The sequence below is a fragment of the Pristiophorus japonicus genome, chromosome 32 (assembly GCF_044704955.1).
Source record: "Pristiophorus japonicus isolate sPriJap1 chromosome 32, sPriJap1.hap1, whole genome shotgun sequence".
Classification (NCBI taxonomy): Eukaryota; Metazoa; Chordata; class Chondrichthyes; family Pristiophoridae; genus Pristiophorus; species Pristiophorus japonicus.
The window spans coordinates 4,537,274-4,551,158 of record NC_092008.1 but is presented as its reverse complement, the minus strand read 5'-3'; the positions used below and the strand labels follow the sequence as shown (position 1 = coordinate 4,551,158).

Here is a 13,885-nt window from a genome sequence, read left to right as displayed (position 1 = left end):
AAGCAAGTCTTCCTCGATTCCGAGGGAGTGCCTGTGATAATGATGACCGAGGGAGCACTGCACTGTCGTTAGGTGCAGTCTTTCGGATGAGACGTTCAACTGAGGCCTCATCTGCTATCTCGGGTGGACGTAAAAAATTAAGAACAGGGGAATTCTCCCCAGTGTCCTGGGGCCAATATTTATCCTTTAATCAACATCACTAAAGCAAATTATCTGGTCATTTTCACATTGTTGTTTGTGGGAGCTTGCTGTGTGCAAATGGGTTGCTGCGTTTCCTACATTAAAACAGTGGCAACACTTCAAAAAGTACTTGCAACCAGTAACTGGTGGGGTGCCGCAGGGATCAGTGCAGGGACCCCAACTATTTACAATCTATGTTAACAACTTGGAAGAAGGGACCGAGTGTAACGTAGCCAAGTTTGCTGACGATACAAAGATGGGAGGAAAAGCAATGTGTGAGGAGGACCCAAAAAATCTGCAAAAGGTCATAGACAGGCTCAGTGAGCGGGCAAAAATTTGGCAGATGGAGTATTATGTTGGAAAGTGTGAGGTTATACACTTTGGCAGAAAAAAAATCAAAGAGCAAGTTATTATTTAAATGGAGAAAGATTGCAAAGTGCTGCAGTACAGCGGGACCTGGGGGTACTTGTGCATGAAACACAAAAGGTTAGTAGGCAGGTACAGCAAGTGATCAGGAAGACCAATGGAATCTTGGCCTTTGTTGCAAAGATGATGGAGTAGAAAAGCAGGGAAGTCTTGCTACAGTTATACAGGGTATTGGTGAGGCCACACCTGGAGTACTGCGTGCAGTTTTAGTCTCCGTATTTACGAAAGGATATACTTGCATTGGAGGCAGTTCAGAGTAGGTTCACTCGGTTGATTCCGGGGATGAGGGGGTTGACTTATGAGGAGGTTGGGCCTCTACTCATTGGCATTCAGAAGAATGAGAGGTGATCTTATCAAAACGTGTAAGATGATGAGGGGGCTCGACAAGGTGGATGCAGAGAGGATGTTTCCACTGATGGAGGAGACTAGAACTAGGGGGCATGATCTTCGAATAAGGGGCCCATTTAAAACTGAGACGAGGAGGAATTTCTTCTCTGAGGGTTGTAAATCTGTGGAATTCGCTGCCTCAGAGAGCTGTGGAAACCGGGACGTTGAATAAATTTAAGACAGAGATAGACAGTTTCTTAAACGATCAGGGGGCGGGCAGGGAAGTGGAGCTGAGTCCATGATCGGATCAGCCACGATCGTATTGAATGGCGGAGCAGGCTCGAGGGGCCCAGTGGCCTACTCCTGCTCCTATTTCTTATGTTCTTATGTACTTCATTGGCTGTGATGTGCTTTGGGACGTCCTGAAAGGCGCTAGATGAATGCAGATTTTCGAAGGGAAAGTTATATAAACACATGAGGGAGAAAGGAATGGAAGGAGATGTTGATGGGGGGGGAGATGAAGAGGGGTGTAAGGAGGCTGGTGTCAAGCATAAATAGCCCAGTGGCTTGTTTCTCATGCTGTGAAGTCTATATATAACTGGGGGAAATTTGCATAACTGGTGCCAGTGGTTAAATTCCACACTGCGTCTGTTGAAAATAGTTTGTGACTATAAATAAGATTGAGCCATGGGCAGGCCCGAAACCGAATGCTTCCTTGTTGAAGTGCAGGAATGTGCTGCGCAATATTCTTGGACTGGAGCGCGAGTTAATTTGTACCCCAGCCAGGCTCACTCAAAGCACAACTCCAATTGGCTTGTTCAAAACTGGGAAGGCAACCAGCCGTGAAATCAGCATGAAGGAAACTAAAGAAATGTCACTGCCCACAGGAAACGGTGTAATGTTAGTCGGGTGAAGACCTTGCCAGCGCAGCAGTTCCAAACACTGGCTTTCTGACGCTCTGAGGCACTAAGCAAGTAAAGAACGGCTTCCATTTCTGTCGCGCCTTTCACAACCACCAGACGTCCCAAAGCGCTTTACAGCCGATGAAGTAATTTTCGGAGTGCAGCTACCGAGCACGCACAGCACGCTCCCACAAGCAGCAGCGAGATAGTGACCCACAGCGAGATAGTGACCCACAGCGAGATCGTGATATTGTTTGAGGGATAAATATCGACCCCAGGACGCCGGGGAGAACTCCCCCTCTGCTCTTCGAAATAGTGGCCGTGGAATCTTTTACGTCCACCTGAGAGGGCAGACAGGGACTCGGTTTAACGTCTCATCCGAAAGACTACACCTCCGACAGTGCGGCGCTCCCTCAGCACCGCCCCTTCCGGCAGTGGGGCGCTCCCTCAGCGCCACCCCTCCGGCAGCGCGACGCTCCCTCAGCACCGCCCCTTCCGGCAGTGCGGCGCTCCCTCAGCACCACCCCTCCGGCAGTGCGGCGCTCCCTCAGCACCGCCCCTCCGACAGTACTGAGGGAGAGGCGGTACTGAGGGAGCGCCATACTGCGCTGTCGGAGGGGCAGTACTGAGGAAGCGCCGCACTGTCGGAGGGGCAATGCTGAGGGATCACCACATTGTCGGAGGTGCCGTCTTTCGGATGAGACGTTAAACCGAGGCCCCGTTTGCCCTCTCAGGTGGACGTAAAAGATCCCATGGCTCTATTTCGAAGAAGAGCAGGGGGAGTTATCCCCGGTGTCCTGGGGCCAATATTCCTCAACCAATGTCACTGAAACAGATTCTGTGGTCATTATCACATTGCTTCCTGTGGGAGCTGGTTGTGTGCAAATTGGCTGCTGCGTTTCCTACATTACAACCGTGACTACACTCCAAAAATACTTTATTGGCTGCAAAAGCGCTTTGAGATGTCCGGTGGTCGTGAAAGGCGCCATATAAATGCAAGTCTTTTTTAAAATGCTGTGTGTTTTAAAGTTGGGTTCGAGTTCGGCGTATTCTTCTCCTGTCTTTGTGGGGCAAATGGGCTGAATGGCCTCCTTCTGTCGTAATTTTCTATGAAAGCTAAATTTGTCTGGTATACTCTGTATCGCTCCAAATGGACATTAATACCTGTAGTCAGAAGTTCATTGCATTGGAAATGACCTCATGCCCTTGAAATGTTTGTCTGCGAGCTTGCCAGCTGGAGAAAATTAATCTTTTTATAAGGCAACCAGGGGGTTTCACAAGTCAGTCAAGAATTCAAATGTGCATTGTTTGAGGCCTTGGCTAAGTGACTCATCAATCATTCATGGCAATCAGCCCAAGGGGCTCTGTTGGAATCTCATTCCTTTTGAGTGTGGGAATTCATACGCAAGTATCTGTCTGTTAAGCAACACCCTCTTTGAAGCAAATATTGTCTTTGAAGGCCTAGGAGATGAGTAATATAGGTAGGTGGAGGATTTTCGCTTTCTTGCCAGCCCTCTAGTTTCACACTAATGATCTAACCTATCGGTTTAACGTCTTTTTTGGATGAGACGTTAAAACGAGGCCCCGTCTGTCCTCTCGAGTGGATGTAAAAGATCCTATTTCGAAGAAGAGCAGGGGAGTTATTCCCGGTGCCCCGGGGCCAATATTTCATCATCATCCTCATCAGCCATGATCTTGTCGAATGGCGGAGCAGACTCATAACATAAGAATTAGGAACAGGAGTAGGCCATCTAGCCCCTCGAGTCTGCTCCGCCATTCAACAAGATCATGGCTGATCTGGCCGTGGACTCAGCTCCACTTACCCGCCCGCTCCCCATAACCCTTAATTCCCTTATTGGTTAAAAATCTATCTATCTGTGACTTGAATACATTCAATGAGCTAGCCTCAACTGCTTCCTTGGGCAGAGAATTCCACAGATTCATAACCCTCTGGGAGAAGAAATTCCTTCTCAACTCAGTTTTAAATTGGCTCCTCCGTATTTTGAGGCTGTGCCCCCTAGTTCTAGTCTCCCCGACCAGTGGAAACAACTTCTCTGCCTCTATCTTGTCTATCCCTTTCATTATTTTAAATGTTTCTATAAGATCACCGCTCATCCTTCTGAACTCCAACAAGTAAAGACCCAGTCTACTCAATCTATCATCATAAGGTAACCCCCTCATCTCCGGAATCAACCTCGTGAATCATCTCTGTACCCCCTCCAAAGCCAGTATATCCTTCCTTAAGTAAGGCAACCAAAACTGCACGCAGTACTCCAGGTGCGGCCTCACCAATACCCTGAACAGTTGCAGCAGGACCTCCCTGCTTTTGTACGCCATCCCTCTCGCAATGAAGGCCAGCATTCCATTCGCCTTCCTGATTACCTGCTGCACCTGCAAACTAACTTTTTGGGATCCAGGACCCCCAGATCCCTCTGCATCGCAGCATGTTGTAATTTCTCCACATTCAAATAGTATTCCCTTTTTTTGTTTTTTTTCCCAAGGTGGATGACCTCACACTTTCCGACATTGTATTCCATCTGCCAAACCTTAGCCCATTCACTTAACCTATCTAAATCTCTTTGCAGCCTCTCTGTGTCCTCTACACAACCCGCTTTCCCATTAATCTTTGTGTCATCTGCAAATTTTGTTGCACTACACTCTGTCCCCTCTTCCAGGTCATCTATGTATATTGTAAACAGTTATGGTCCCAGCACCGATCCCTGTGGCACACCACTAACCACCGATTTCCAACCCGAAAAGGACCCATTTATCCCGACTCTCTGCTTTCTGTTCGCCAGCCAATTCTCTATCCATGCTAATACATTTCCACTGACCCCGCGTACCTTTATCTTCTGCAGTAACCGTTTGTGTGGCACCTTATCGAATGTCTTTTGAAAATCTAAATACACCACATCCATCGGTACACCTCTATCCACCATGCTCGTTATATCCTCAAAGAATTCCAGTAAATTAGTTAAACATGATTTCCCCTTCATGAATCCATGCTGTGTCGAGGGGCTAGATGGCCTACTTCTGTTCCTAATTCTTATGTATCCTCATAGGCAGTCCCTCGAAGCGAGGATGACTTGCTTCCACGCCAAAAAGGAATGAGTTCACAGGTGTTTCAATGAAGGACCTAATATTCTGGATCCCGAACTACATCCTGAAGGGTGGAAGATGCCTGTGCGTGGATTGTTTTAAAGTGTGGTGGCCGTTGCACACCAGCCACCACACGGGCTTGACCGAGCTAGGTCTTGGTCCAGTGGCAACGATTACCCAAGACTTAACTGGAGACCAGCTCTGCTGCCCAGACCGAAGGCGCACATATATCGCAGTGTGGGCTGGCCCGTGGTGCCCCTGGGCCCTCGCCTCTTCTGGGCCCCAGATTCACGCACCTCCTAGGCCCCGGTCATTTCCCTCTGCAGACTCTTGCCGCTCCCTCGCCCCTCCTGCTGCGCCTGCCCTCACTGCAATCAGCGACCTGGCTTCGTAGCCGTCGCCCTCCTGCAGCAGCACACGTTGCTCCCTCCGCAAGATCCTACAAATACCCTGGGAGGACAGGCGCACCAACATCAGCGTCCTCATTCAGGCCAACATCCCCAGCATCGAAGCACTGACCACACTCGACCAGCTCCGCTGGGCAGGGCCACATTGTCCGCACGCCCCCGACACGAGACTCCCAACGCAAGCGCTGTACTCGGAACTCCTTCGTGGCAGACGAGCCAAAGGTGGGCAGAGGAAACGTTACAAGGGACCACCCTCCAAGCCTCCCTGATAAAGTGCAACATCCCCACCGACACCTGGGAGTCCCTGGCCAAAATCCAGTCCGCCCTCAGTGGAGGAAGTGCATCCGGGAGGGCGCTGAGCACCTCGAGTCTCGTCGCCGAGAGCGTGCAGGAGGCAAGCGCAGGCAGTGGAAGAAGCGTGCGGCAAACCTGTCCCACCCCTCCCCTTCCCTCAACCACTGTCTGTCCCACCTGTGACAGGGACTGTGGCTCCCGTATTGGACTGTTCAGCCACCAAGCAACTCACTTCAGGAGTGGAAGCAAGTCTTCCTCGATTCCGAGGGACTGCCTATGATGATGATGCCCCCTCCAAGGGCCCCAGTCTGCTGATGGTCTTGCAGGCTTGGGACCGCGCCGAATGAAAGATTTGTGCCTCTGGTTTTCCTACTTCAAACCCAGCACACCGCCACGTACCTGAAGCATTAGCTGGCGGGAGCCCCCCCCCACCACTGTTATAAAGGTTACAATGACTTTAAATGTTGAGCCATCAGCGGAATCTCTTGAGTGCGTTAGATAGGGTGGCCATATTTTCTAAACCAAATCCAGGGACATACAGGGTGGCAGAACAGCAAAGTAGTCAGGATGGAAAAAACCTTTTGTTACTGCGATGTAAAGTGAATCGGCAAAAAGCAGTGGCAGAACTTTCCGCCTGAATAATACGGGCGTTGCTCACTGCATCTGCCGGCTGCAATCACCGGCTCCTTTCGCTCCTCACAGCCTGACCCTCGCCGCACCATCCAAGGCTGCCCAGCGCTCTGATCCTGCTCCCGGCTCCTCCACACCGTTCTGCTCCGGGGCTGTGAAACCGTGCTCCTTTCCCCGCTACCGAATGCCAGCCAATATTTATCCCTCAATCAGCATCATAGGCAGGTCCTTGCTTCCACTCTCAGTGAGTCCTTAGGTGACTCAACAGTCCAATACAGGAGCCACAGTCCCTGTCACAGGTGGGACAGACAGTGGTTGAGAGAAGGGGAGGGTGGGACTGGTTTGCCGCACGCTCCTTCCGCTGCCTGCGCTTGCTTTCTGCACGCTCTCGGCGACGAGACTCGAGGTGCTCAGCGCCCTCCCGGATGCACTTCCTCCACTCAGGGCGGACTGGTCTTTGGGCCAGGGACTCCCAGGTGTCGGTGGGGATGTTGCATTTTAATCAAAGAGGCTTTGAGGGTGTCCTTGAAACGTTTCCTTTGCCCACATTGGGATCGCTTGCCGTGAAGGAGTTCTGAGTAGAGCGCTTGCTTTGGGAGTCTCGTGTCGGGACATGCGGACAATGTGGCCCTGCCCAGCGGAGCTGGTCGAGTGTGGTCAGTGCTTCGATGCTGGGGATGTTGGCCTGGTCGAGGGCGCTAACATTGGTGCGTCTGTCCTCCCAGGGGATTTGCAGGATCTTGCGGAGACATCGTTGGTGGTATTTCTCCAGCGACTTGAGGTGTCTACGGTACATGGTCCATGTCTCTGAGCCATACAGGAGGGCGGGTATCACAACAGCCCTGTTGACCATGAGCTTAGTGGCAGATTTGAGGGCCTGATCTTTTCGAACACTCTTTTCCTCAGGCGGCCGAAGGCTGCGCTGTCGCACTGGAGGCGGTGTTGAATCTCGCCGTCGATGTCTGCCCTTGTTGATAACAGGCTCCCGAGGTATGGGAAACGGTCCCATGTTGTCCAGGGCCGCGCCGTGGATCTTGCTGACTGTGGGGTAGTGCTATGTGGCGAGGACAGGCTGGTGGAGGACCTTTTGTCTTACGGATGTTTAGTGTAAGGCCAATGCTTTCATACGCCTCAGTGAAGATGTTGACTATGACTCAATGTGCGCAGGCGGCGTCCGCGTACTGTAGCTCGACGACAGAGGTTGGGACAGTCTTGGATCTGGCCTGGAGGCGACGAAGGTTGAACAGGTGCCCACTGGTTCAGTAGTTCAGTCCCACTCCAGCGGGGAGCTTATTGAGTGTGAGGTGGAACATTGCAGCGAGGACGATTGAGAAGAGGGTTGGCGCGATGACACAGCCCTGCTTGACCCTGGATGTGGATTGGGTCTGTAATGGATCCGTTGGTCAGGATCACGGCCTGCATGTCATCGTGGAGCAGGCGGAGAATGTTGACGAACTTTTTGGTGGCAGCCGAAACGGAGGAGGACGCTCCATAGACTCTCGCAGTTGACCGTGTCAAAGGCCTTTGTACGGTCAAAGAAAGCCATGTACAAGGGTTGGTGCTGTTCCCTGCATTTTTCTTGCAACTGTCACTGTGATTGATTGACTCATCAATTAGAATTCATATGCCAGTATTTGTCTATTCAGCAACACCCTCTTTGATGTAAAGCTTGTCTTTGAAGGCCCAGGAGATGAGTGTGATGGAGGATTTTCCCTTTCTCGCCAGTCCCCTCGTTTCACATTAATAATCTAACCTATCGGTTTAACGTCTTTTTCGGATGAGACGTTAAACCAAGGCCCCGTCTGTCCTCTCAAGTGGACGTAAAAGATCCCATTGCACTCTTTTGAAGAAGAGCAGGGGAGATATCCCCGATGCCCTGGGGCCAATATTCATCCCTCAATCAACATAACAAAAAAAACAGATTATCTGGGTCATTATCACATTGCTGTTTGTGGGAGCTTGCTGTGCGCATTTGGCTGCCACATTTCCAACATTACAACAGTGACTACACTCCAAAAGTACTTCATTGGCTGTAAAGTGCTTTGAGATGTCCGGTGTTAGTGAAAGGCGCTATATAAATCCAAGTCTTTATCATCAACGACTCAGTTAAAAGATGCTGGGCAGGGCTAAGGTTTTAGACTGGAAAGTGTTCCGAAAAGTATACATTGTGAAGGTCCAGCACTGTGTTGCTAATTGCTTGTACGATTCTTGTACTTCTGTGTAACTATATTCTTTGTAAATAAATTCCACATTAGTTTTAGCCTGTACATTATGCTCGGAGTGAGAGATTCTGCACCCTTTGGAGTGGGCTTATTGAAACATGTAAGATTCTGAGGGGAAACATCCTCTCAGCATCTACCCCGTCAAGACGGGGTAGATGCTGAGAGGATGTTTCCCCTCGTGGGAGTTAATTACAATATTGGGAAGGCCGAAGCCATTGTCTTTGGTCCTCGCCACAGATTGCTTTTCCTAGCCACCGACTCCATGCCTCTCCCTAGCTTTTGTCTGAGGCTGAACCAGATTGTTTGCAACCTAGGCGTCATATTTGACACTGAAATGAGCTTTCAACCACATATCTGTGGCATAACTAAAACCGCCTATTTCCACCTCTAACATCGACGGTCTCCGCCCCCCCCTCCCCCCCCCCCCCCCCCCCCGGCTCAGCTCATCTGCTGAAACCCTCATCCATGCCTTTGTTACCTCTAGACTCCAACACACTCCTGGCTGGCCTCCCACGTTCTACCCCATGTAAACTTGAGGTCATCCAAAACTCGGCTGCTCCCGTGTCCTAACTCGCACCAAGTCCCGCTCACCCATCACCCCCTGTGCTCGCTGACCCCATGTCCTAACTCACAACCAGTCCCACTCACTCATCGCCCCCTGTGCTCGCTGACCCCGTGTCCTAACTCTCACCAAGTCCCACTCGCCCATCACCCGCTGTGCTCGCTGACCAACATTGGCTCCCGGTTAAGCAACGCCTCGATTTCAAAATTCTCATTCTTGTTTACACATCCCTCCATGGCCTCGCCCCCTCCCTATCTCTCTAATCTTCTCCAGCCTCACAACCCCCCCGAGATGTCTGCGCCCCTCAAATTCTGCCCTCTTGAGCATCCTTGATTGAAAGTGTTATGTCTGTAATGTACTTATGAATGACTCCACGAGGCAATGTGTTGTACTCAAACTGTGGTGACTTTGGTCCTTTATTCGTAACTCCAGAGTGAGGCACAAGCATGGTGGGCAGCCTTTTATACTGGGCCCCGCACACCTATGCAGGTGACCCTCGGATCTCCCACCGCAGTGCCCTCTGGTGGACAGCCTCTTCCACAGAGGCAGGAAACCCCAGTCTCCACCAGTTGCACCCTCTAGTGGTGCCCGCATAGTATATACACATGTGTAAACCTCATAGTACATCAGGTAACCAGTCTCCATCTTGTGCAACTATACGGTGACTACACAGAGAGTATATCTATAGTCTGCATATATAACAGTAATCGCTCAACCATCGGTGGCCGTGCCTTCAGCTACCTGGGCCCCAAGCTCTGGAACTCCCTCCCTCAATCTCTCCGCCTCTCTACCTCTCTTTCCTCCTTTAAGACGCTCCTTAAAATCTACCTCTTTGGTAAAGCTTTTGATCATCTGCTGTAATTTCTTACGTGGCTCAGTGTAATACTCCTGTGAAGCGCCTTGGGACGTTTTACTACCTTAAAGGTGCGATATAAATGCAAGCTGTTGGGAATCTAGAACTAGGGGGCATAGTTTCAGAATAAGGGATCGCCCATTGAAGAGGAATCTGTGGAATTCTCTGCCCCAGAGAGCTGTGGAAGCTGAATCATTGAATATAGACAGATTCTTGAACATAGAAACATAGAAATTTACAACGCAGAAGGAGGCCATTTCGGCCCATCGTGTCCGCGCCGGCCGACACAGAGCCGCTTGGCCCTCGGTCAGCACCCCTGAACAATGACGGAAAGGCAAAGAGCACCCAGCCCAACCAGTCCGCCCCACACAACTGCGACACCCCATGCATCGCAACATTTTACACTCCCACCCCGCCCGGAGCCAGGCGATCTCTTGGGAGAGGCAAAAACCAGGTTTAAAAACCCCAAATGATGGGGGAGTCCAGGATTATGGGGAGCAGGCTCGACGGGCCGTGTGACCTACTCCTGCTCCTATTTCTTATGTTCTTGTGGGCAATGTGCACAGTCTCTGGTGCAAGACACCAAGGTAAAAGGCGAGTTGTTAGCCCTGCGACGTTCCATCCGGTTTATGTTGCACACGAGACTCGTGCGTCAGTTTACCGGAGAGCGTGGTGATTGTGGAAATTGTCTTTTGACTGTGGACACAAGCCGAGAAGTTGGGAGGGAGGCAGTTGGTTGGTCGCACTTGCCTGCGGGTCAGAAGGCTGGGAAAGAAAAAAACTTGCATTTCTACAGCACGGTTCAGGACCTCCCAAAACGCTTTACAGCCCAGGAAGTAATTTTTGAAGTGTGGTCACTGTTGCAATGTGGGAAATGCGGCAGCTCATTTGGGCACCGCAAGCTCCCACACACAGCAATGTGATAATGACCAGATCATCTGTTCCTTTAGTGATGTTGATTGTGGGACTAAATATTGCCCAGGACACCGGGGAGAACTGTCCGGCTCGCCTTCAAAAGAGTGGCCGTGGGATCTTTTATGTCCATCTGAGAGGGCAGACAGGGGCCTTGGTTTAACGTATCATCCAAAAGACGGCACCTCTGACAGTGCGGCGCTCCCTCAGTACTGCCCCTCCGACAGTGCAGTGCGGCGCTCCCTCAGTACTGCCCCTCCGACAGTGCGGCGCTCCCTCAGTACTGCCCCTCCGACAGTGCAGTGCCATGCTCCCTCAGTACTGCCCCTCCGACAGTGCAGTGCGGCGCTACCTCAGTACTGCCCCTCCGACAGTGCAGTGCGGCGCTCCCTCAGTACTGCCCCTCCGACAGTGCGGCGCTCCCTCAGTGCCGCCCTTCCAACAGTGCGGCGCTCCCTCAGTACTGCCCCTCCGACAGTGCAGTGCGGCGCTCCCTCAGTACTGCCCCTCTGACAGCGCAGTGCGGCGCTCCCTCAGTGCCGCCCTTCCGACAGTGCGGCGCTCCCTCAGTACTGCCCCTCTGACAGCGCAGTGCGGCGCTCCCTCAGTACTGCCCCTCCGACAGTGCGGCGCTCCCTCAGTACTGCCCCTCCGACAGCGCAGTGCGGCGCTCCCTCAGCGCCGCCCCACCGACAGCGCAGTGCGGCGCTCCCTCCGCGCCGCCCCTCCGACAGTGCGGCGCTCCCTCAGACCCTTGTTCTGCTACCTCGAAGGATAAGAGCAGCAAGGTTGACAGGCCATTGACTCCGTAGTTCCCTTCAAATTTGCACACACCACCCCGACGTGGGCCGTAGACCACCATTCCTTCACCGTCCCTGGGTTAACACTCTGAGGAACCCCTGACCCAAAGCCAGTGTGGCAACACTGTCGCCACAAGGACTGCAGCAGTCCGAGGAGAAGGCCTAGCGTCCCCTTCTCTGGGCACATGGTGCGTCGTTGCTCTCCATTTCCTTGTCTCGGTCTTTCCAGGTCAGTAAGAGGGTGGCTAGATAAATCGGTGAGCGCCGTCCCAGCCCTCGTGTTCAGTGCGTGGGAGGCGAATAAATGTGGTTTCACCAGCGACGCTCTCTTCCTGTGAACTCGCTGTTTACTCCGCGTAGAGAAGCTGCTCATACCCTGACCCAGCTTTTGTGCTCCGCTTATTCTGTCCGCATTTTGGACTCTCCGTGGCACCACTTAAAAAGACTTCTGTTTCATTCAACATTGAGAGAATTTAAAGTTGGGCTTTCCCACCTCAGCTCGGGTCCAGCACAGAAATTGGGTGTGAATGGCCTTGGCAGATGGACAGCTTGCTAAGTTTTTTTTAAAAAGAGTTTTAGTAGATCAGAAAGTTGTGCCTCACAGGGGTGGTGGATTGTCGCTCAGGGAGACAACCGTTCCATTGTCAGCCGTCGCTCACGCGGATCACGCACTCACTTCTTTGAGTTCAAGTTCCCAACTCCAGAGACAAGTACACACAAATCTAGGCTGGCACTCCCAGTGCAGTGCTGGGGAGCCCCGCACTGTCGGAGGGGCAGTGCTGAGGGAGCGCCGCACTGTCGTAGGGGCAGTACTGAGGGAGCGCCGCACTGTGCTGTCGGAGGGGCGGTACTGAGGGAGCGCCACATTGTCAGAAGGGCAGTACTGAGGCAGCGCCGCACTGTCGGAGGGACAGTACTGAGAGAGCGCTGCACTGTCGGAGGGGCAGTACTGAGGGAGCGCCGCACTGTCTCTCGGGCAGACGTAAAAGATCCTGTGGCATTTTTTCGTAGAAGGGCAGGGGGGGGTTATCCCAAGTGTCCTGGGGCCAATATTTATCTCTCAATCAGCATCATTAAAACCGATGATTTGGGTCATTATCACATTGCTGTTTGTGGGAGCTTGCTGTGCGCAAATTGTCTGCCCGTTCCCTGCATTGCAACAATGACGACGCTTCAAAGGTACTTCATTGGCTGCGAAGCGCCTGGGGACGTCCTAGGGTAGTGAAAGGCGCTATATAAATGCAAGTCTTGCCGTGGCGATCATCACCGCAGAGCACAGTCGTGTCCTGGCCTGACCTGCTCACATTTCCAGAAGCGGGGTTTAATGGGGAACAGAAAGAGGAAGTTGAATGCACTTCCCCTTGTTTAACCCAGTTCTGGTGCCTGCTACCACTGCCCAGTCAAGCCGGGGTTTTCACTCAGGACCACAGTCCAGCAGCCCCTGCTGGGAGAATGGAGATGGAAAGGAATCCTATTTCAGCTCTTCCATTCCACCCCCTCTCTTTCCCCCCCCCCCCCCAGCTGTGATGCTTCCATAGTTGCCCAGCACAGAGCCATTATGGCACAGAAGGACGCCATTCGGCCCATCGAGTCCATGCCAGCTCTCTCTGCAGAGCAGAGCAGTCCAGTCAGTCCCATTCCCTCCTCGCTCTATCCCAGTAGCCCTGCAAGTTTGCTTCATTGTACTGGGACATTGAATGTATTTAAGGCGGAGATTGACAGATTTTTGAACGATAAGGGAGTCCGGGGTTGTGGGGAGCTGAGTCCATGAACGCATCAGCCATTGAATGATGGAGCTGGCTCGAGGGGCCGAATGGTCGACTCCTGCTCCTATTCCTTATGATCCCTCAAGTGCCCATCCAATTTCTTTTCGAAAGCATTGATCGTCTGCGGTTCCATCCCCCCTCGTCGGCAGCGAGTTCTAGGTCATTATCACCCGCCGCGTATAAACGTTTTTCCTCACACCACCCCCCCCGCCCCCTGTATCTCTTGCTCAAAACCTTAAATCTGTGTCCACTCGACCTTGTACCAGCAGCTAATGGGAGCAGCTTTTCTCTGCCTGTGTTATCCAAACCAGTCATAAAAGTCATAAAAGCAGGGAAGTCTTGCTGCAGTTACACAGGGTATTGGTGAGGCCACACCCCGGAATACTGCGTGCAGTTTTGGTCTCTGTATTTACGATAGGATATACTTGCTTTGGAGGCAGTTCAGAGAAGGTTCACTTGGTTGACTCCGGGGATGAGGGGGTTGACTTATGAGGAAAGGTTGAGC

The 13,885-nt window shown here is 52.0% G+C and overlaps 1 protein-coding gene across 1 annotated transcript in view; it reads left to right on the top strand.

Moving 5' to 3' along the window:
- The window catches only part of LOC139240513 (interleukin-1 receptor-associated kinase 1-like), a 42,030-nt gene extending 30,250 nt beyond the window's left edge, over positions 1-11,780 (top strand). The window contains exon 3 of the mRNA XM_070869054.1: positions 11,725-11,780. Within this exon, the coding sequence (XP_070725155.1) occupies positions 11,725-11,780 (56 nt within the window). The remainder of the gene's footprint in view (positions 1-11,724) is intronic.
- Positions 11,781-13,885: the final 2,105 nt, after the last annotated feature.